This window comes from Mycteria americana, chromosome 1 (assembly GCF_035582795.1).
Source record: "Mycteria americana isolate JAX WOST 10 ecotype Jacksonville Zoo and Gardens chromosome 1, USCA_MyAme_1.0, whole genome shotgun sequence".
Lineage (NCBI taxonomy): Eukaryota > Metazoa > Chordata > Aves > Ciconiiformes > Ciconiidae > Mycteria > Mycteria americana.
In genome coordinates this window covers 82,252,570-82,275,899 of record NC_134365.1, presented here as the reverse complement: position 1 = coordinate 82,275,899, position 23,330 = coordinate 82,252,570, and the positions used below count along the sequence as shown (strand labels likewise).

The 23,330-nt window shown below is 35.6% G+C and overlaps 1 protein-coding gene across 17 annotated transcripts in view; it reads right to left on the bottom strand.

The window, feature by feature from the left end:
* CCDC91 (coiled-coil domain containing 91) overlaps positions 1-23,330 on the bottom strand; it is a 341,211-nt gene that overhangs the window by 38,176 nt on the left and 279,705 nt on the right. For all 17 annotated transcript variants that reach the window (XM_075508273.1, XM_075508327.1, XM_075508281.1 and 14 more), the window contains 3 exons: positions 18,961-19,053; positions 18,704-18,772; positions 16,757-16,927 (listed from right to left, as the gene is read on the bottom strand). In XM_075508273.1, the coding sequence (XP_075364388.1) occupies positions 16,757-16,927; positions 18,704-18,772; positions 18,961-19,053 (333 nt within the window). The remainder of the gene's footprint in view (positions 1-16,756; positions 16,928-18,703; positions 18,773-18,960; positions 19,054-23,330) is intronic.

The window sequence follows — 23,330 nt, the reverse complement described above, 5'->3', positions numbered from 1 at the left end:
CCAAGAAGGAGACAGAGTGCGCCTCGGAAATCAGGTAGTGGCCTTTGCAATTCCTATGCTTTTGTGCTAGATATTCAAAAGTGGAAGTAGCAGAAACACTGGTGGTGCGCCTGCAGATTGAAGCAGGGATTTGTGACACACACTTCTATTAACACTATCACCAAGCTTACTTAGTGCATTCACATTTAGCATAAACAGTAAGCTGTAATCAGAATTTCATAGGATGAAATTTATTTTTCTTTTTAAAGAATAAAAATATAGAATATTTGTATTCTTTATAGCTATTCAGAAATATTACTTCAGAAAAAACCAAAAGGTTTGGTTTGTTTGTTTGTTTTTTTCCCAAGAAGCTCCACAGTCCTTCAAAAATACGTGTGAAAATTGGAAAAAAAACCCTGATAACTGTTGCAATACTCATAGAAATTGTAAATAATGTTGTTACATTATTTTTTTCTATGGGCTGAATTCACTTCCCCTGTTACTGCACCACAGCCATACACCACGGAGACAGGTGAACTGAGGACCCAGTGCATAATAAAATAAATGGGTAGAGCAAAACAGATTGCCATTGAGGCCATGTTGCAGTTGCTCCAAGGGAGGGTTTGGAGGGCAGCACATGGAAAAGAAGAATCTCAATTTCCCGCTAAGTGCAGACTTCCACAAAACTCAAAGCAATGAAGCCATGGAAAAAAAGGAAATTAAAAAAATGGAAATAATGGAAAAAACAATGGTTCAAAGAGGAACACACCAGGACTTCTAGTGTATTTATTCATATACATGATTTTTTAAAATCAAAACTTTTTGAAAATGAAAAGTAAATATGCAGGTACCATCTTCCTTATTACTGCTTGCGGAATAGACATAACACTGCATTACTAGCAGGTGCTGAAAACATTTGTCAATAGGTTTTCTTGACTGCAGAGTAATACAGACATTTTATGACACATATTTACAACTTGGATTTGTGGGAGAGGGGAAGGTTGGTCTATTCTTTGCTGTCATGTCCGTCTGTCCCCCCCCCGCCCCCCCCCTACTGGCCAAGGATCAAAGATCTAAACCAAGTTCAAACTCTTTCTTTTGCTATATGCTACACTATCAGATATGATCCATCATCCATAGAATCATTTAGGTCAGAAAAGACCCTTAATATCATTGAGTCCAACCATTAGCCTAACACTGCCAAGTCCACCACTAAACCATGTCCCTAAGTGCCACGTCTACACATCTTTTAAATACCTCCAGGGACGGTGACTCAACCACTTCCCTGGACAGCCTGTTCCAGTGCTTGACAACCCTTTCAGTGAAGAAATTTTTCCTAATATCCAATCTAATCCTGCCCTCATGCAACTTGAGGCCATTTCCTCTTGTCCTATCGCTTGTTACTTGGGAGAAGAGACCAACACCCACCTCTCTACAACCTCCTCTCAGGTAGTTGTAGAGAGCGATAAGGTCTCCCCTCAGCCTCCTTTTCTCCAGGCCAAACAATGCCAGTTCCCTCATCTGCTCCTCATAAGACTTGTTCTCCAGACCCTTCACCAGCTTTGTCGTCCTTCTCTGGACACACTCCAGCACCTCAATGTCTTTCTTGTAGAGAGGGGCCCAAAACTGAACACAGTATTCGAGGTGCAGCCTCACCAGTGCCAAGTACAGAGGGACAATCCCTTCCCTAGTCCTGCTGGCCACACTATTTCTGATACAAGCCAGGATGCTATTTGCCTTCTTGGCCACCTGGGCACACTGCTGGCTCATATTCAGCTGGCTGTCAACCAACACCCCCAGATCCTTTTCCACCAGGCAGCTTTCCAGCCACTCTTCCCCAAGCCTGTAGCATTGCATGGGGTTGTTGTGACCCAAGCGCAGGACCTGGCACTAAGCCTTCTTGAATCTCATACAGTTGGCTTCGGCCCATCAATCCAGCCTGTCCAGCTCCCTCTGCAGAGCCTTTCTACCCTCAGGCAGATCAATACTCCTGCCCAGCTTGGTGTCATCTGAAAACTTACTAAGGGTGCAGTCGACCCCCTCATCCAGATCATTGATAAAGACACTAAACAGAACTGGCCCCAATACTGAGCCCTGGGGAACACTGCTTGTGACCAGCTGCCAACTGGAGTAAACTCCATTCACCACAACTCTTTGGGCGCAGCCATCCAGCCAGTTTTTTACCCAGCAAAGTGTACGCCCATCCAAGCCATGAGCAGCCAGTTTCTCCGGGAGAATGCTGTGGGAAACTGTGTCAAAGGCTTTACTAAAGTAAAGCTCTGCTTACCATGTTGTCTTAAAATTAAACTTTGTATGTGGTATGGCAATTGCTCTCACTTAAATTTTGAGTCATCCACTGTGTAATTAGAAAATCTATATAAGACTAAAGAAAGCACAGGGATTAAAGAACTGGGAATAGCTGTTCAACATACTAGCTATTCCTGGTACCTTTTGGAATAGCTGTTTGCTTTTTGAAATACTGGGATTTTGGAATATCCACTGGTTTAGGATTATTCAAATTTTTCTGAACTGATGGATGCTGCGAATATATAGAAAAACTAACATTTATGCTGTAGAGTGATGCACTGAAAAACAATGAGGGACTTGGCTGAATTCTTAAGTGTTCCATTTTTTCGAATTTCTATAGAACCTAAGAGGACCCTTGGATCTCCTTGTTTTAACACTCTTACTTTGTAAGTATTATGAATGCAGCAAAGGAAAAAAAAAAGAAAGTAAAAAGTTAAGGCAACTTCTTTATTTAATAGTATAGAAGTAATCAGTAATCTTATGTTCCTTGTGGTAAAACAAATAAGGATATACAACGTTAGAAAACAACATTTTTTTAATCAACTTGTTGCTCTTGAAATAAGTATTAATAACAGAGTAAAAACTAGCATAGTTATGGTATGCTTTGCTTATCACCTCAACAGGATGTTATACAACTTTGCTTTCACTGTTATCCGTAACTGCATATTCTTCAGAGAATTAAGACTGGTCTTAGTTTTGGGAACTTTGCATTGTAAATGGAAAAAAATTATTTCCAATTTTATTTTTTTCTGTTTTAATCTTGGAGTAATAAAATAGTCTTCCATAAAAGTACTGCTAGTGGTTTGTTTTCTTGTCGTTTTTTAACAGACTTCTAGAATTTAACTGTATTTTTATTTGGACCTTTGTTCATACAGCGTTTCAAGTAGCACAACATCAAGGAAAGTTAACATACTTTAATTGACGGTAAGTATTTTACTGATGTAAAATTTTCTACATATTAAGATACAGCACCTTATCAGTTCTGTAATTTGCTTTTAAGAGTTTAATGGGGTAAATGATGGGATGTTTTTCTGTTCTAATACAAGACAGTATTTTGACAAATTAAGCTGGCATGAGAATATAATTATGAGAACAGCATATTGCTATATGTAAATTTCTGCTACTTTTTCTGTTAGTCTTGCCAGAATTCTGTAGTGAGAGAGACCTTTGTCTCAGGATTTTTCTTGGGTGAATTGAAACTGAATTGAAATAGAAAAAAATGATAATCGCTATTCACAACTATGGTTTTCATATTTGCTGTATTCCAGAACAGCGGGGACTACATAGTTGCGCATTTCAAATTTGGGATTTTAGACTTTTTCTGTTATAAAGATAGCAAAAGCATAGTTTTGCAGAAACTATTCAGTTTTGGCTGAAAAGGAGTAAATAGCTAAAGGTAAGAAATAACACTTTCTTTTTCAGTTAAAACACTTCCACTGAAGAGTCTTTAAAAAAAAATGAGGTTTGGTCCAATTCAGTGGTGGTATTCTTCATTTTGTACACTAATAGCATATGGTAAAATGCAACTTATATGTACAGATGAATTATGTAACCTCATAAATATCTACTTCTAAAACCTTAGAATTCCCCCTGTTCTCCAGAGTGAATGCATTCAATACCATTGAGCTCCTGCAAAAATATTTTCTGCAAAGACAACACAATTGTAAAGCACCAAGAATGCATAAGTTAGCATTCTGAGATTCTGTATTTAAAGCAGGTGTCACTGCAGGTTGACAAATGTTTCTTAAACCAGTAAACAAAGCAATAAAATGGTTGCCGTTCTATCTCACAAACATTTGTAAAGTTATGCATTTCTCCTTCTGTTAGTCATTATTGCCATATAAATAAGTATGGTGCTTTAACTGAATACTTTAAATAGAACACTTTAAGTACTGCACCAAAGTAATTGATTTCTTCTAGGCCTGACAGTGTATGGACAAGGTAGACTCAGTCATTTTGACCAGAAGCTGAAAGCCTGTGAATAATTAAATAAATAAATAAAAAAATTAAGCTATCCTTGATTTTTATCTTTTTTCTTACTTAAGTGATGGAAGATGGTTTTCAGCTTTGCTTTCTGTGTACAAATTGTGTTGCCTGGTAGGCAATATTCTGATTTAATATTTAGTTAATAATGGCAATAATAATTTAGATTTAGTTAATAATGGCAGTGTGTCCAGGTTTAGGTCCTTTCTGACCTAAATGATTCTATGATTCATCTACCACATTCTAGTTAACCAAAAGAAGTACTGCTATATCTTCAAAAGATATAAACATTTATTACTTCATAATACAAAATTAATATAAGGTACATAATGAAACTGAAATGTCACTATTTCAGATACATATTAACTATACTTATCATCTGAAAATTATCTCAGCAGTCACCATCTGCCATGACAATGGTAATTCAACAGACAGATCATGTAGCCATCAGACTGGACAATCTCATACAACTGTAGACAAAGATTCGTACTTTAGTTGGCTTCATCCCAACATTTATATTTATCAGACTCCTAGTAATATTACAGAACACGTCTTATTTTTGGCGATTAAACTTCACCAACCATACCCTAGGATGAATCATATGGTTCTATTTCTTTGTGATTTGAATGTGTGTTTCTCAACTGACTGTAAACATTATCCTGCTTGCTAAATTCAGGAGAAACAAGAAAACACACAACTTTCTTCCAATGCTGATGTCTTAAAAAACAGACATTACAACCACTAACAACACTACTGAACTAGCTGATATCGTTTACACTGTCCCTTACTCACAGCTCACAATGAGCAAACATAGACCTCTATGTAACAATGACAGACCATTCAAAAGACAGCTTTGCTGTGGTGTCAATGAACTGGGAAGAAAACTCTTTTATCCTTTCCATCCAGTTTTCAGAAGGCTTGAAAGAGCAATCATAAAAAACTCAGTCCCCTAGCCAACTCAGTCATGTATTTTTGCCCTGTCCTTTGAATTAATCAATGATATTAGTTTTTCCTTCTGTGAAAAGGATCTTCACTCCTCCTCCTTCTATATGACTTTTCACGAAGTGCTTTCCTCTAAGTTCTCAAAGTCACCATCTGTCTTCACTCTATTTCTGTCAGTCATTACAGTAAATTATCAACTGATACAAAGATTATTGAAATTCTGATACTACCCATTACTACTGTTTAACAAAATCTTAGCTCCTGTCAGCATATGTGCTTACTTTTCCTTCATCTCTTTCATTGCTCTTTCCTGTTATGCTGCATCTACCTTCAGATTTTATCCTAATTTAGATTTTGGATGCAAAGGTAAAAACTGGCCCTTATTTCATCTTTAGCTAAAAAGGGTACAGCATTATTTGAGGCTGTTAGTGTCATTTTAATAGATCCAAGAAAACGGGAAAGCCTAGTTTCCCATAAGAAGCTGAGGAAAAGCACTCCACAAATTGCACTTGAGGTGCAACTCTTCGGGTTCCCCCCCCCCTTTTTTTTTTTAAATATCTGATGTGAGGCTGGAATACTATTACAGTCACAAAGTTAGCTTCTTTACAGGACTTTAGATACATGTGCTTGACACCAGTTAGATGATTAGAATACCTAATAAAAAATAAAATAAAGTTATTCAAGTACTCAATTGAAAAATCATATTCAACCATATATTAGGAATCGCAATCACGTCATCACAATGTATATATATCTGCAGGAAGACAGAAAGAAAAAACAGTGTACGGTATATACCAGAGAACTCCAGTCAGTATTTAAAAAAAAAGCGCCATATGATGGTTTGCAATTTTATAGGAAAATTCTTTTGTTTCCACACAAGGATCAGGTGGCAGTACTAAATTTTATCTAGGAAATGCAACCACAGACTGCAATGTTAGTGGTTTTTCAGAAAATAGTAACCCTCAAATTATAATGTCTGTGGTTACAAACTACTACAAACTACTTCTGAAGTCAGACATGGTTAAAGTCTGCATGCAGTGGCCTACTCCTTTTCCAGACTTTGCAAGCATATTAAAAATAAACTGATCTAATGGCAGGGATCTCTTTCCACTCAGTGCTACTAAGTTGTGTGCTTTCTCACAGACTCAAGATTATACAACTCTTTTTTTTTTTTTTTTTTAAATGAAAAATTCTTTTCTGTGTCCTTATGGAATCACCATGGTCTCCATAAACACTGGACATGCTAATGTTCCTGCAAGAAGGTAGAAAAACAAGAAGAAAGTGAAACTGAAAATATTGGTTGGATATCCTCTCGAGCGAACTGTAAGCAAACTCTCCCACTGAAAGCTGAACAATATAGTAAAGGCAATAGAAACTGGAGAAGATGTATTTTGAAGAGCAAATTCTTCTCCAGCACATTATGTGACACTATATTACCAATAGCCTATTTGGGTAGGAATTATGATATTGAGAAAAAAACCCAGCTTCTTGTATGAATCCACAAGATATTGAACATGAACAGCAATGTTATGACAGTCCAAACCTGTTGCTGAAAAAATATCTTTTTTTTCCTCCAAAGATTAACACTCCCCCATGCAATCAAAATCCTACAAAGTCTAACAAAGTTATTCCTGGAATTGCAATACCAAATATGCCATTTTGCTGGGTACTTCAGAAGCACAGAATAAATGGAGTACTTCAAACTCTGCCTCCCCCATAGGATTCTGTAACCTATGTGTAAGATGACACAAATAAAAAATGGACAGAGAAAGACTGATAAACTGATACTATTTGGTATTCTCTTAACTGGCAACGCACTCAATGCTTTGTATATCATAGATGAGAAGAGTTTTGAGGATGTATTTAAGGAAATTACATTAATATTATGTCACGTGGAAATCGTCCCAAGTACAAAAGCATCATAAAAGAAGGGAAAGCGATGCCAATATCATGAACATTTCATAGGTAAAAGTTGATCTCCTAGTAACAAATACAATAAATAGAGTGAATAATGATGAGAGAGAGACAAAAGCAAACTCTGAAGCAGAGATAAAAAGCAGTTTATAGCCTATTTAACAAAGGAAGAGTGATGGAAAGAGAAAAGTCAAGGGCTGGAAAGTGATCATTACGGCAGTATTCTGAAAGGACAGGAAAAAAAAGATGCATTAATAAAAATACAGGAAAAGTGGGAGCTTGGATGCAGGTTGTACCTATGTTGTTAGATATGATATGTCATCTCTTGTAGATATGATGCCTAAATGACCAGCAACATGTAAACAATTATATTTACAATTAGATCTGAAACGAAACCATGATACAGTCCAGATCAACAAGCAACATGGTTGGTGTTGAAGGTACCAGAAATTATTTGGAAAGTGGGAAAGAAGAAAGGAAAGACTAAGAGACCTACTGAACTTCAAGTGATAGTGATGCATTCATAAAGTGATATCAGAGATTTATCAGTGTTTTTAGTGTAGATAGAAATAGCACTCAAAGTGGGCATGGAGGAAAAAGTGAGTTAGGCTTCCAAATCTGGTGAGCCAAGAGGCAGTCTTGCACAGGAAGCATAAAAGTCTATCTAAACCTAGGGAGGCAATAGTTCCTGATCCTGCTAAAGAAGCATACCATGGAGTACCACAGAAAACTACTGCCAAGCAGCTACCCAGTGGTATCTTGCTGTCGTGGTTTAGCCCCAGCCGGCAGCTAAGCACCATGCAGCCGCTCGCTCACTCCCCCTCGGTGGGATGGGGGAGAGAATCGGAAGAGCAAAAGTAAGAAAACTTGACGGTTTAGATAAAAACAGTTTAATAGGGAAAGCAAAAGCTGCGCACGCAAGCAAAGAAAAGCAAGGAATTCCTTCGCTACTTCCCATGGGCAGGCAGGTGTTCAGCCATCTCCAGGAAAGCAGGGCTCCATCATGTGTAATGGTTACTCGGGAAGACAAACGCCATCACTCCAAATGTCCCCCCTTCCTTCTTCTTCCCCAGCTTTATATACTGAGCATGACGTCATGTGGTATGGAATAGCCCTTTGGTCAGTTTGGATCAACTGTCCTGGCTGTGTCCCCTCCCAGCTTCTTGTGCACCTGGCAGAGCACGGGGAGCTGAAAAGTCCTTGACTAGTGCAGCAACAACTAAAACATCTCTGTATTATCAACACTGTCTTCAGCACAAATCCAAAACATAGCCCCATACCAGCCACTACAAAGAAAATTAACTCTATCTCAACTGAAACCAGGACACTTGCCCCTCCACAACGTAGGGGTTCCCAAACTAGCCTATCTCCTGCCTTGCCAAAATTACCAGATGGCCTGTTGCATCACACAGAAACAAGATGCAAGTTCTGCAAGTTACAGGAGGCACACATCACTGGAAAACAGCTCTATCTTAAAAACAGTATGATGATTTCATAATAAAGTTGTAGGGAGTATCGTAATACCATGTAGCACGTCACTTAAAGTGGAAGAAGAAGAAACAGATTTTTGCACCATCACCATGGGAACAGCAGTTGAATGCATGTTTATACATAAGCAGTTCAGGAGAAAGTGTACATATGAAAGCGATGAACAGACAGGATAGAAAGATTACAGGAGATCAAATGAGGAAAGTTCTGCAAGGACAACCCTGAAAACTACTGTGTACAACAAACAAAGAAAATAAAGACAGATAAGTGGATTCACAATATGAAATTCATTCACAGATTTCAAAATCAGGAAAGGGGCATGCAGTTGCACTCAATGTTCTCTGTTTTTTTAAGGTAAGGAAGCTGTGGTGCCAATAAACAAAATCCCATAGTTTTGACACCTAGAAAATATATGTTGGGGAACGTATCTGCAAAAGTAGTCTTACTGGACAACTAAAAGGTAAGACAAATGTATAATCCCCATATATTTTCTTTTTTCCTCATACTATCCTCCAAAATATTCATTCTACACCTACTGATTTGACACACGAGAAAAAAAAAAAGTAGTGTTTTTTACAGATAATAGGGCTAAGAAAGGGCCATTATACAGCTAATAAATCTGACTGAAAGCTAGAGTGGGAAATAACTTTTTAGACAACCTTTTTTATTTATTAGTTATTCCAACCTTCTCAAATACAGGGCAATGAGGAAAAATATTTAGACAAATATTAATTTTCAACAAAAATTTAACAGTTAAGTTAAGCAACAGTAGAAAAGAAACAAAAGCCAGTTCTTTAAGTATAGAGCCAATGCCTTCATGTTTTCACTTACGTATCTTTTGTTCATTTACATAAAACTAGGTGTGGAAATCCTTAAGACTTTCAATACAAAATTGGTTCAGGCTTGCCAAAACTATTAACAGAAGCACTCCCTCAAGTAGATGAGTGTGAATACCAAAAAAGTTTTAATAATGTAGCAGGTAAGTAGAAAATTTTTGGGGATTAAGCACACGGTGCTCTAGACATTTTGCTTTTACCTTCTAAGCAATGGCTATTCATAAACTCATGGAAAAACATTAAATATACTTTAAAGCCCATGCAGTACAGAAGAATCAATTTTTTTTCAACTATTTGGATGTTTGCCAGTAAAATTATATTAATACATTCCAAGATAATAAATTACAAATTTATTGTTCTGCAAAGAACACCACCACATAAACCCTCAGTGTGAACATATTCAATTGTCTTGAATGCTTAGAGCTTTACCCAGCAAAGACTATCGGGAAGTTCACTTTTTTTTTCCATAAGCCTTTTAGTTAACTTTTCTTGCAAAAATATTTGTTCTTTGTATATCTCAGTATATCTCAGTTGTGGCTTGGCTGAATGAAACACTGCAGCCTCAGTTTTCCTGAAGTACTTTCCCATTGTAAGATCATTTTGCCTTAGTGCTTTTGCTCATGTCCAAGAGGAAGCAGAGTTTATGTTAGTTCTTTTAATAAATTGAAGTCGCTTTTTTTTTTCCTAATTATTTGCAGCCTTCAGAACACTTGAGTCTCTAATATATCTGCTGTGTGGATTAATGGCAATGATGAACTCGGGCTCTTTTTCCCTTGAGAATTAGGGTAAACTACAGTAGATTACACACAGTATTTTGAATTTAAGCCTTCAGGAAACAACAAAGGTGATTCTTTGCTCCGAGTGCTTGAGTGCTTTAGGAGAGTTATTAATTTCATGCTATGACATGGACCTAAATTTTGAGGGCTCACCCTGCAGTTGCCAGCTTTCATTTAAATTTTAATGAATTTTCTTTAAAACAAAAATTGTGGTGTATAAATACGCTTTAGTTTCTTTTGCTACTTCTCCCCGCCCCAATTTCACCTCATTTATTTGAGTATTTAGCATTGTAAAATGATAACAACCACCATGCAGAGAGCTCTGTGCATGACAGCATTATAGCTACGGTAGCTACTGCTACAGCTACTCTGCATTGCCCACTAATTATAAATACAATATATCATCCTTCTATTTTATCCAAAATTGTATGGATCTTATCCTATATCTCCAAAGAATTTTTGGATTTTAGTTTTTTCAAAGAGTAAAAATAAGCAGAAAGAAGACGACAATGGAGAACACTGTCCATTGTTTCTTCATTGAAGTTTATAGTTGTACCCAGGAGTTTCACTGCAATTTTGAATTCTGGGGAAAAAGCTTCTGCTTCAGCCAAATTACCTGTTATAGTTTCTCCTTATGTAGAGGGCAGCCACTTCTTTATTCAAATAAGTGTTCTAGAAAAAACATTCTAGTGGAAGAATTTCACCAAGCATTCCTCTCAACACTGACAACTGCCAGACATATTAAACTCTCCTTGCAGAGAAGTTGCCACTGTAAAAAAAATGCCATACAGTGTATCAAAAATAGAAAAAAAAAATACTGGAGACATGCCAGGCGACATTTAGCCTGCTGAATATATGAGTTCCTCATCTGTAATGACTTTTCAATGTGTTGTCAGAGGATCATGAGGTTACTGTGCAAATGGACATTATCTTTAATCAAAAGACTACTCACTTCTTTCAAGGAGAGCTTATTCTCCCTGATTTAAAATGCAAGCCCACCCTCCCTAAAACTAAGAATTCTGAATAAAAAAATAAAAATAAAAATAAAAAAATCTCTTTTATAAAAGCACTAATCACCTGGATAACACATGTATAGAACCTGAAGATGCTGCCAGTCTCAACCAAAACAAACGTCTTTTGCACTTCTAATACCTCAGAGCCTTTTGAGACAGTGCTCTAGAAAAAACTTTTACCATATCCTTGGTGATGTAATACATCTCATTTATCCCTTCAGAGTTATAAGGCTTCAAAGAATATAATCTTCAATTTATCAAAAATCCCATGTCTCTAAGTAGACACCCCAAGTCACTGGAACAGTCAAAGCTTTCATGAAAACAAATGCAATATTCATGTTACTTTAATCCTTTAATTTCTTAAAAAAAAGAAGAATGGGGTATTGTCAAGGTTGCTCCATCAAGCTGAAACGTTAACTCAGTATGTCTTAGTTCCTACTTTCACTGTAAGTTTATCTTTACTCTGCTGTTTCATATTTGGTAACAAAATATTTTATATTAATTGAGTTATTTATTAAACTGTGCCCAAGTCCCCAGATTTTTCTCTGGCAATGTTAAATTAATAAAATAAATCTTATATGGAAGTAGCATCTCCTTATCTGCAGACTCAACATCTATCTGGACTGAGGACAAACAATTTTTTAGGACAAAGTTTTGTCAAGCATGAATATCTAACAAGTAGAAGCAATCTGCATAAAGCTTCCAGATTCGCATCCACTATGGCTCTCCTTCCTGGCCACTCTGCAACAACAACAAAGTCTAAAAAAATACCTGTATCTTCCCTGCACAATAAACATTATCTTTTCTTCTTTTAAACAAATTATTGAGAAGATGAAAGGGAAGGGAAATCTCACCACCTGATTCAGCAGAACTGTGATCTTCAAAGCTTTATTGTTCTTATGATAAAATTGCCTGACCGAAGAAATGTTAACTAGCATACTTTAAGTTTTTTTCCAATTGCTTTCTCATATATAACCAAGTTCTACAAGGTTCTTCTAGTGCATGTGTTTAAAAATTGGCAAAAAAAATAACACCTTTTATTTTTTAAAGAAAATTAGTGGATAGTAAATTCCTCCTTTAAAACAAAGAATCAAAACTCCTCAACATATTTTCTGGTCTAGAAGGCAAAAGAGAAGCCAACAAATTCACAACTTTATGACACAGAAATTTATTATCCCTCATTTTCATAATTTAAATGTTTTACAGATACACAATGGTGCTGCAGTTTTAAAAATATCTTTCCCATCTTAGTTTATCAACTCTTGCCCCATGCATATGACAGTGTCCTTTTCCCTAATGGTTCATCTAGTTTTACTTTTCAGTGTTTTAGATTGCTGTGCGTCTTCTCTGTTCTTAATTTACAGCCATTTGGCAGAAATTCTTTTTCTTAAGGCCAGGGTTGTAGGTTCTTGGTTATGGTTCTCAGTGTCTGCTGACACTGTACCCCAGCTTCTACTACCAAATTCACAATTCTCTTGAGTTCCTGTTTGGCTGTCAAATCTGGGGTCTCAATTTCTTCTGTTTTGTTCTAATTCAACTCTGACACAGACCAAAATATATTTAAACCACATTAATTTAAACCCATATAAAGTGGGTTTCTATCTCAAAGAAAATTACAAAATTTTGAATGTCTTCAAATTTTTCCATTAATTATTCCCAGAGTTACTTATGGGTGCCATGACCGGAAGCCATTCTGCCTCACCTATTTGCAGAAGACTACACTGACCCTTTCTGATCTTTCAATTTTGAAGACTTACAATACTAGTGAAGGAAAATTCCTTCTCTTTAATATTATCCTTAATTTCTTTGTTATAGTTCAAATAAGTAAAGCAAATCTCTTCAAATTAACTTACAGCAGAATAAATTAAATTTTAATCTAGGTTTCTATGACAATTACTAGTGTTATGCAAGACTAAAGAAAAAGACAGAAAAGATATTTTTATATTTACTCCTCTTTCTCACACACAGATTATTTCCTCTAGTGATAAATTGAAGAAGATAAACTAAGAGAAGAGAGATTTTGTTAATAGCAAGTCAGGCTTCTCTTTCCTAGCGTTACGTTCCAAAATCATGCATTAGTCAGAAAGAAAGTTCTCTTTCCTGAAATCACAGTACTGCTTTTAAAGCTAATATGTCTGATACCAAAAGATTAATTTGCATGTTCACTTACATTCAACTACACTCAGTTGTTTCATTATTTGGTACTAAATGTGTCATGGTTTAGCCCCAGCCAGCAACTAAGCACCACGCAGCCGCTCGCTCACTCCCCCCGGTGGGATGGGGGAGAGAATCGGAAGAGCAAAAGTAAGAAAACTCGAGGGTTGAGATAAAAACAGTTTAATAGGGAAAGCAAAAGCCACACACGCAAGTGAAGCAAAGCAAGGAATTCATTCACTACTTCCCATGGGCAGGCAGGTGTTCAGCCATCTCCAGGAAAGCAGGGCTCCATCACGCGTAACGGTTACTTGGGAAGACAAACGCCATCACTCCAAATGTCCCCCCTTCCTTCTTCTTCCCCAGCTTTATATACTGAGCATGACGCCATATGGTATGGAATAGCCCTTTGGTCAGTTTGGATCAACTATCCTGGCTGTGTCTCCTCCCAGCTTCTTCTGCACCTGGCAGAGCATGGGAAGCTGAAAAGTCCTTGACTAGTACAGCAACAACTAAAACATCTCTGTATTATAAACACTGTTTTCAGCACAAATCCAAAACATAGCCCCATACCAGCCACTATAAAGAAAATTAACTCTATCTCAGCTGAAACCAGGACAAAATGTAATAATAGTATCAGGTGACAATTTTGAAGGAGAAAGCATAAAGAATTATATAGCACAGTATAAAGAATTAAATGAGGCAAGTGTTACATGGCCACAATTTTACATTTAATTGTCTAAAATGTTAGACTATGTTTTACTTTTGGCCATTACAGAGCTGACTTGACAGATTATGTTGTCTAAACAATAACTGCAAGAAAGTCAACAGTGCAGTTATAGCTCTTGAAAGAGAAATCTTATAGTAAAAAAATATGAATAAAGAAACAATTCTGAGTGGAAGGCTCTACCCAGAAAAATTAATGGCCGCACACAAACTGCCTGTAATCCCAAGTGTTTTTCGTTGCTAAACCAAAGTCACATCTGACATGGTCTATAAGCTATCAGTTGGCACATTAGCTCTGCAGGACTTCTTTTGTTGTCAGACAGAGAATTTTACTGGTTGACGTGTTTGCAATAGCAATGGCCTAAAGGAGGCAGGCAAGTTCTTGGCAGGGGTAACAAGTGAAAATTTCTGCAAGAAACAAATTTCTACACAAAAGTCCATCCTCTCCAAAGAACTTGTACTCATTAATCAGAGAATAAAGAGCGTAACTTCCAAGTATGCTATACATTTATGTGAGAGAATTTTGGAAATCTCAAAAAAAAAAAAAATCTGCATTTTCTTTAATTGAAAATAGATTTCCTTAATTGAAAATAGGTATTTGAAAAATGGACCTAACTTAAAGGAGAAATCATCATATAATATAACTGAATAAGATAAATTATTCCTGTTACTATCAAAGTTGTCAGAGCTATTCAGTACTAAAAAAGATGGAATTAACTAATGACTACACCCATGACTACATCAAGAGCAAGATACTTACAGGAGAATTAATCACAACACTCTCCAATACCTCAGCGCTACTCACTGTCTCAAGTAGTACACCATTAAATACTCCAACAGTATCAACTGCTTGATCAACTAGCAGCCTGAGCTGAAAGATTTGTCCTTTTCAAAGGCCTGAATTTCTTCCTCAGAAAAGCACTGACATCTCAGTATATTTAGCACTTTGTCTGAAAGAATACATCCATCAGTATTAAACTACATCTAATATCATCCTGTCCTGTGACAACTTCAAAGGCAGTATCAACAACAAGAAGAAACTCTCACAGAACACTCCACAGGGAAGCTAAACCTACCCTGAGTCACTATGTCAACTCAATCTGCCAGTCTCCCACCCCTGGGACATTTTATATGCTCCCCAAATCCATAAATATAGAACCCTGGCTGACCTCATGCATCCAGCTACAGGGCTCCTTCACCAAAAATCTTCAGGATTCATCAAAACTGTCCTCAAACTTCATTACCATAGTCATCCTCCTATTAATCTCTTCAAGCTATAAAGTTGCTGTCTTTTTCTTTACTGTAGTAAACAACTACTTCATTGCTCTCCCTTCTGTTAATAAATCCTCTACACCACTGGTACCAGTTGTCATTCTGAACAGTCTAAATGATTTGTAGCTAACTAAACCCCAAGCAATTGTTCTCAGCTTGAATCTAGCTTTGAAGTCAGCTACTTATCTTTTTGTTGTAAAGAAGAGTTTGAGTGCCTGAAGGCTTATCGGTATAGTAAAAATAGTCTTGAAAACTGGCATCACACCACTTGATACCTTTACATTCAACAGAAGTAAACAAGCTATATATGAAGTCAAATCATTCTATTTACACTAGAAATGTAAGCAATACAGAGTATAATACCTTAGCATCAAAAACAACTTTTTGTGTAGCTGATTAGGTATGAGGTTAATAAATCTGTTTAACACTGGAAAGGGAAATGGGGTCTGCTTCCAAAGAGCTGATTTTTAAACTTCTGTGATATGCTATTTTACTTCTATTTTACTTCAAATTCTAAAGATCTTTTGTTGTTGTTGTTATTCAGGACATAAAAAAAAAATAGTAATATCAAATTCCAACATGCAAATGAAACATATCTTGTTTAAAATTCTTCAGACTATAACATTCAAGTATGCCACCAAGAAATCAGTGAATTTACAGACTGTTACCCCAAAAATTTCCAGCATCAGAGACTACAAAATTCAACTTTTCAAAGAGTAATTTAACTGCTATTATAATATATTTAATTTTTAATTACTACAATTGTTAAAAGCAATGTTGGGAATGTCCCTCTCAATTTGTGTTAAGTGACGTACAATTATCTTTATAGAAGCACCACTCTAAAAAGTAACTCTAGAAACATTTCTGGTTCGTTACTGGTTTAGGTTTCTAATTTTCATAACCCTCTCTATTTTGTACCTATTCTACATTTTTGTCTCAGAAAACTATCTTTTCACTAAGAGAAACTGGGATTCCAGCATAATAAGGAACAAATGTAACATCTCTTCCATAGGTATAAAAAAGTCACCTAAATTGTCTACAACATAAATGCCAGCATCTGAGCTCGTCATCTTGGGCTCCTTTTGAAGTCAGTAGACAAAAACAGGCACTTACAGGACAAGATTCTTCTCATTTCAATACACATACCTGAAAGGTCACAGGAATTTTGTTCTGAATGTGCCAACTTCTCTCCATACACAGTCTAGATGGAGATAAACCAACAAGATTGCTGTGCCTTGCAAATATCCAGTAAGTGCAGTGATGAATGATAGATGTCACAAGAAAATCTACCACAACATTAGGAAGACATTCAAAAGAAAAAATAAAATACACAAAGCAGGTCCATGGAAGGGTAAAATATACTAACTTGATTATGCTTTCTTTGCTCTTGCATGGCTTCCCAAACAGCCTGGGCAATCTTATGTCTGTCACATTCTGCTTTCCACATTTTTCTTTCCTCTGCATGAATCTTCTCCATATTTCTCCTCTCCTCCTCTACTGCTTTCAGAACAGCCTCCCGCACTACTTCTTTTTCAGCCTTTGAAACAAATCAAGCACACATAAATGACAAAAATACCCAGCACGGATGCCTAATACATACTACTTCTTCTAACGAGATTTATAAGCTGACAACATATGGGACGTGAATATTTTCACTTCTGAACTATGAGCTTAAATTTATCTTAAGGTGCTACCAAGCAGGTATTACCACTGGGCAATGACTTTGTAGTTAGAGAAAGAAAAAGAAAGTTACAAGCAAGTATCTTAAATTCCTACCTACTGAAAATACAATATATCATAACTAGCTTGCTTAATGCCAACACAAAAAAACATGCAGCAGAAACCATGTAAGAGTAGGTACATCATGAGCCTCTCCACACTGCTTGATATTCCTTTATATTCCTCCTCTTATCTGCAAGTATCTGAACTCCAAAAACAGTCTGAGTGCTTTCTGTGGCAAAGTAGCCAACACATACTTAAAACAAATGTGTCTTCCCTCCTAAAGCTCCTTAGCTATGCATTCTACAAGAAGTACTGTTTCATCTTTTTTTATTTCAATGTTTATATTTAACCATTACATGAAATCATCAGAAGACACACACTGATTTTGAAGTAACAAGGACAGCTCTACACATGCTGAGCCACACAAATATATTTATCAGCAAGACAATCATTGCATAATATCTACAAATAAATAGTGGCAGGCTGAAGTTCAAAATAAACAAACATGGGCTGACAAACCACAGCCACACACCCCTCAATTTTAATAAGCTTACAGGTCATTCCAATGCCCTTTGCTGGTGATTATGGAACTAGTCAAGTGAAGTTATAAATGGCAAAAAATACTGGGTTCCTCAAATACCTATACTTATAAATAAAGCTGTTTCTTGCAATTCATTGGGATTTGATTTTTTATTTAGACATTTATAAAATATAATAAAAATTTAAGTTAAAAATGCCCTATTAAATTAAGATATTTTATTATACACACATTTTCCCCTAGATACCAACTATGTAACAGATGTTTCTTGTGTTACTGAATGTTATTCAGAAAGATGCTCAGCTAGTGTGCATATATTACATATGAAGACATACAGGAAATTATAATATAGCCTAACCAACTGTGCTAGGTAACATACATCACTAGTCTTCCCAGCTCTTTACATGCAACTGAAATTTTGTACTGGATTCTACATGAGTATTAGAAATGAAAGATAGCTTAACATTTACAAAATTACTGTCCTAGCCCCAGTGCACTTAATAATGAAATAGACTGAAAAAATCATACTTTAAAAATTGACTACTCACTTTTAGTCAAACATCAACTTAAATAAAATAATTGAAAACCTGTTAAAATGTCCAAATTTTTATACAATTTATAAAATAGCTCTGTCCTCATTGAAAATGACCCTATTTAACGCAAGTTAAATAAGACATAATGCTAATTGTCTTAAGATCATCAGTTGACCCTGCTACCTAGCTCTTCAAATCAAGATGTATTGATGTTGTTAATTGAAAAACGACAAAACCAGATATTTAGGTAACAGCACTAACTGAACTGCAATATTGTGACTTCTTGTTATAAACTAATTCAGAGGCTATCGTAGATAGAAGTAAGTTACATAGACTATCTCTATTAAGGCATAGGATATAGCGGATATGTTCATGATTTATAGAACTAACTTCTTTTAAACACAGATGAGAACATAGAGTTTGACAAATTTAGTTATGAAATAAGAATGAGTTGCTGAACTTTTTTTGCAATGACACACATGGAATCCACATTGCATGTCTACTACTTAACAGGAGATACCTTTGCAGCAGCTGCCACAGCCTCCTTACTTCTTTGTCTTTCTTCATCCAAACATTTGTCAAGCACTTCCTGTAAATGTTATGAAAAATTAAACTGCAATACACAATAGAGAAGTGGCTAAAAATCATTTCAAACGGTCAAAGTGCTTGAGAAAGCTGCCTCTTCCTGTCAATGTTTGTGACAGGGTCATTCCCAATAAACTCCATGGTGCAGATCAGACCCGTTTTTTTTTTTTTTTTGATAAATAAAAGCAATACCTTGTGTTTTTGCGACTGCTGCATCAAAGCTTCTTCTATCTTTCCTGATAACACTTCCTTCTCTGCTTCCAAAATGTCCAGAAGTCGCTGATGCTATTGGGAGAAAACATCCATACTATTGTAACCACACTCCACTAGTAAAACAGACAAAAAGAACTCACCCAAGACACTCAGGTTTGTCAGTTGCTTACAAACGATTTAAAATGTAGATTCAGTTCAATGACATATACAGCACTCCTTTAATTGATTTCATGGCATTAAAAAAAATTACCATAATAAGAAATGTTTAGCTTCCTGATTATCTAATATTTCCTCGCAGCCTGAAGACTATTAGGAGAGAAGTTGAAACAAACAAAAAAAACCCCAAACCAAAAACCTATATAAAGGCAACACTTACAAAATTTATAAAGATGATCTAAGCAACACCACACTTTAAACATTTCATTTAAACAGCTGTAGATTTTAAATTACGCTTGCACTACCTCTCAGTTATACCTGTAGAGAGCAGAAGGCAAATGTATTTTTTTCAACCATTTGTGATACCATGAACTTTGAAAGACAGTAAATGAGAGCAAAAGAGAATGCTGCTTTCTTCTACTTTTCTTGTAATCCAAAACATTTTTTTCAGGGAGAAAATGAAGACTGAAATAAAGTGACCAAGTAGTCTATATGTAGATATATAATCTGTCACTGTTCTTAATCCCAACCCATTTATCTGTTTTTCACTAAACAATTTGAAAGACATGGGTTTTGTCTGTAAGAGCTAACCTGTTTTCCAGAACTAAAAATATTACTGAAAATTATTAATGTTGGGTACGTGTCATTAGATAATTATAAGGAAATCAGTACACTTTTTTTACATGTTATTTAAGAGATGATACATTATAACCTTATAGTATCAATACATAATAATATTTTACAAGATCACCAAAAGGCAGTAGAGTGTAACAGTAGAGTTTTTTATTAATAAAAGTGTATATAACGAACATAAAATTTTTTTACACAAACACTTATGCAGGCAAATACCCCTTTCACCAGCACTTCTAAGAAACAGTAATTTCTCTTTCATGAATTTTATTATGTTTTAATTATAAGTGTCTCTAATGGCAGCTAGAAATACATTACCAAACTGCAATACTATGTTCTGAAAAATATTTTTTCATTTGAAGAATAGAATAGAAAACTTCTAGACTGCTTTATAAAATAAAACACCTATCTGCCCTTCCAGGATAAACATGTAAAGAGGCATTTCCTTGTGAATTTACTTAAAATAGGTCTGAATGGAGCAGACATATTCTAATGGAAAACACCTGTGCAAGGAGTGATGAAATTCACATCATGGTTACACTTTTCTTGTGGATTCAGTATTTTCAGACATTAGCTTTAACTATCAGGGCACTTACAGAAATTATTTTTTCCCAGTAACTCAAAGGTGAAACAATAAATGGATTTTATTAGTTAAATGATCTCCATGACTCTTCACTTGACTGACTGCACAGACTACAAATCTGTTATTTCACTTTTATTTGAAAGAATGACACCATAGAAGACGAATATATGCAAATATTTTATCAGACATATGCCACAAATCAAAATATAATAATGCTAATTAAAAGACTGAAACTTTATTTGCTTCAGTCAAGAATCAGAGAGAGACTTTCTAAGAACAGCTCATTAAAGAAAATCACCTCTATCTTTAAAACACCTACAATAGAATGGCAGTCAAGTTGTTCAGCAAGATTAGAATTTCTAGTGTAAAACTTGCAGACATTTAATTCCAGTTTTACTCTGACCATCAGATTTCTAGGTTAGATATGAAGACTGTGCACACATATTTTAAGTTGCCATAACAGGCCAGCTACCAGATGTATTTTACAACATTACCCATAGGACTACAACTTACAGCCTTTAAACTTCAGGGTGGTTTTAGAAATTTTATTTTACATATATCTATAAAAAATGTTCAAGCCCATCCTGGAAGTACATATAAAACATGTAAACATGGCCAATGGAGACAACTAATGTCTATTCGCCCTGCAGATGAAATACTTTCATGACTACAGCCTTCCACATGACCCTAACCTCAGCAGTTTACTTTTCATAAACCAGTGGTAGACCTACAATCCTGAAAAATCAGATATCGGGACCAAAACTTTTTTATCATACAGAAACCTGAAAAGTTCTGATCTTTAATACATCTCTGCAGTGAAAAATAGATCTTCTTCACTGCAAAGAAGAGTGCACAACTAAAGACAGAGATCAAGTCTTTTTACAAAACAAGAAAATATTACTCCAACTGGTTGTTTCAGTAATAAGGAGTTTAACAACACCTGGACATATCTGTCAAATTCAATCAGTTCCATCGAGATACAGTATACCAAATGGAAATATAGACAGCATTATAAAATAAATCAGTTTGCTTCTTGTGGAAGCATAAAGGGAAATCTTTAAAATACAATACACTGCTTTTGCTTGCCACTTCAACTACAAAAAAGGTTGCCTAATGAGTAAACAATTACCTTTAAAATGAAGGCTCCTGTGACTACCATTTGCAGTATGACCACTTTAACTGAGCTTAGGATCTCCTATTTCCTTGGTGGATTAGAAAATCTATATGGTATTACATTTTGAGTTTTATGGAATCCACAGAAATTCAGTAAGAACTGTATTAAGAATTGTATTGGTGTATAAAAACACACTAGGTTCCTATTTTTCAAGACACTAGAAGTAACTATTTGTAAGCACATTTAGAATGCTTTCAAAATAAAAGCTAATGACTTCTGGCATATTTCAGTGCAACTTCTTTTACATTACATAGGATCCCCATTTCTCATGGAAATGTAAAATTTATAATTTCAAGATTGTAAGCCTCTTGTGAATAACTTGGCATGTCCTTTCCTATTATAATGTAAATGTTTATTCATGTGGAATAATCATTCCATAAATGGTTGCCTTCATATCTGAACTTCCAAAAGTTCATATATCATCACAAATGTTGCAACAGCTGTCCATACAACCCAGTAAAGCAAATTCTCTTGTACTAGTCCTAGGGGAATACCTTGAAGAACTGCTTATTTGGCTTCAGAATTTATATTTGGCCAATTAGTTTTCTTTTTCAGAGAGAAACGTACCTTCAGCTATTAAATTACATAAATATATGAAAAGAAGTAAGTAACTGGAAATAGACAAAGCAGAATAAAATAATGTGAACTGCTTCTCCCTGAAACAGGTCTTGAGTCCAGAAAGCACACATTGCATAGTTAGCATAGATACAACAAAAAGGATGAAAGCTTCCATTCTGCATGTAATTAATAAGAAATTGAATTACTTATCAAGAAATTTTATTTTTTCACACTACTGTGCCCCACAGGAGTATTAGCCCTCATATGGAGCCATGGAATCTCCTTGAAAACTGTGCTTATTAAAATTATGTAAAGTGAGCTCAGTGGTATTATTAATCCATTTTATAGAAAAGAATGCACAAACTTGTCATGTGAATTCCTTGTTACAGAAGCACAGATCTTTCAAAGGCATACTCAGGTAACTAGGTTTCTGCTCAAGTGTTATGCATAAATGTAGGAAATTATGCATAGTAAAGCTTTCTGTTCATTCCCTCTTCCGGCAGTGATCAAGGAAATTTTACCTATTTCTGTATAAGGACAGCATTCTGACAGACGTTGGGGGAAAAAAAAAAAAGCAGTAATGCAAAGGAAATTATTAATGAATCTATGAATAGAATTCCAAGCTGTTAGTTTAAATGTCTGCACAGCAAGCTATTGTAACCCCTCTGGAACTAGTCTTTAAATTAGGGCAACTTGCTTTGTACTTCAGATTTTAAAATAATCCATATACCTTCTAAGTAGAATTTATTATATAGGAGCATTAGGTACATTAATTTTCTATACATATGCGGAATGACTTTGGGCTCTGGTACTAAATGGCCATGATGAAATTTATATCCAGTCAGTGCTTCCTCAGTTGGTCTTTCAGATGAAGTTATTAAAGGGAGCTGAAGGTTAAAAACATATTAAAGGTGATAGTTTCACTTATACATTTGAGAGCTTTCAAGTGCTCTTGTATTTTTAGCTAACAAGAAATAACAGGATGGTTTAGGTTCATTTACTTGGCTTGTAGATTTTTGTTCAACTATTGTAAAGGTCTTTTAACGATACAGACCATTGCTGAATTAAAGATGATATATGCAGAGATAAATGCTTACAGCTAAGCAAATTTATCTCATAACCCACTCCCCTTCTCAAAAGGAATAAAAGCTATAGAAAGGTTGCAAGTTGAATGAATCTCATTCAGCATTTCCAGTTTCCACAGGTAAGAATTATGAACATGTTCCTCTCTCTGTTAGACATCATTAA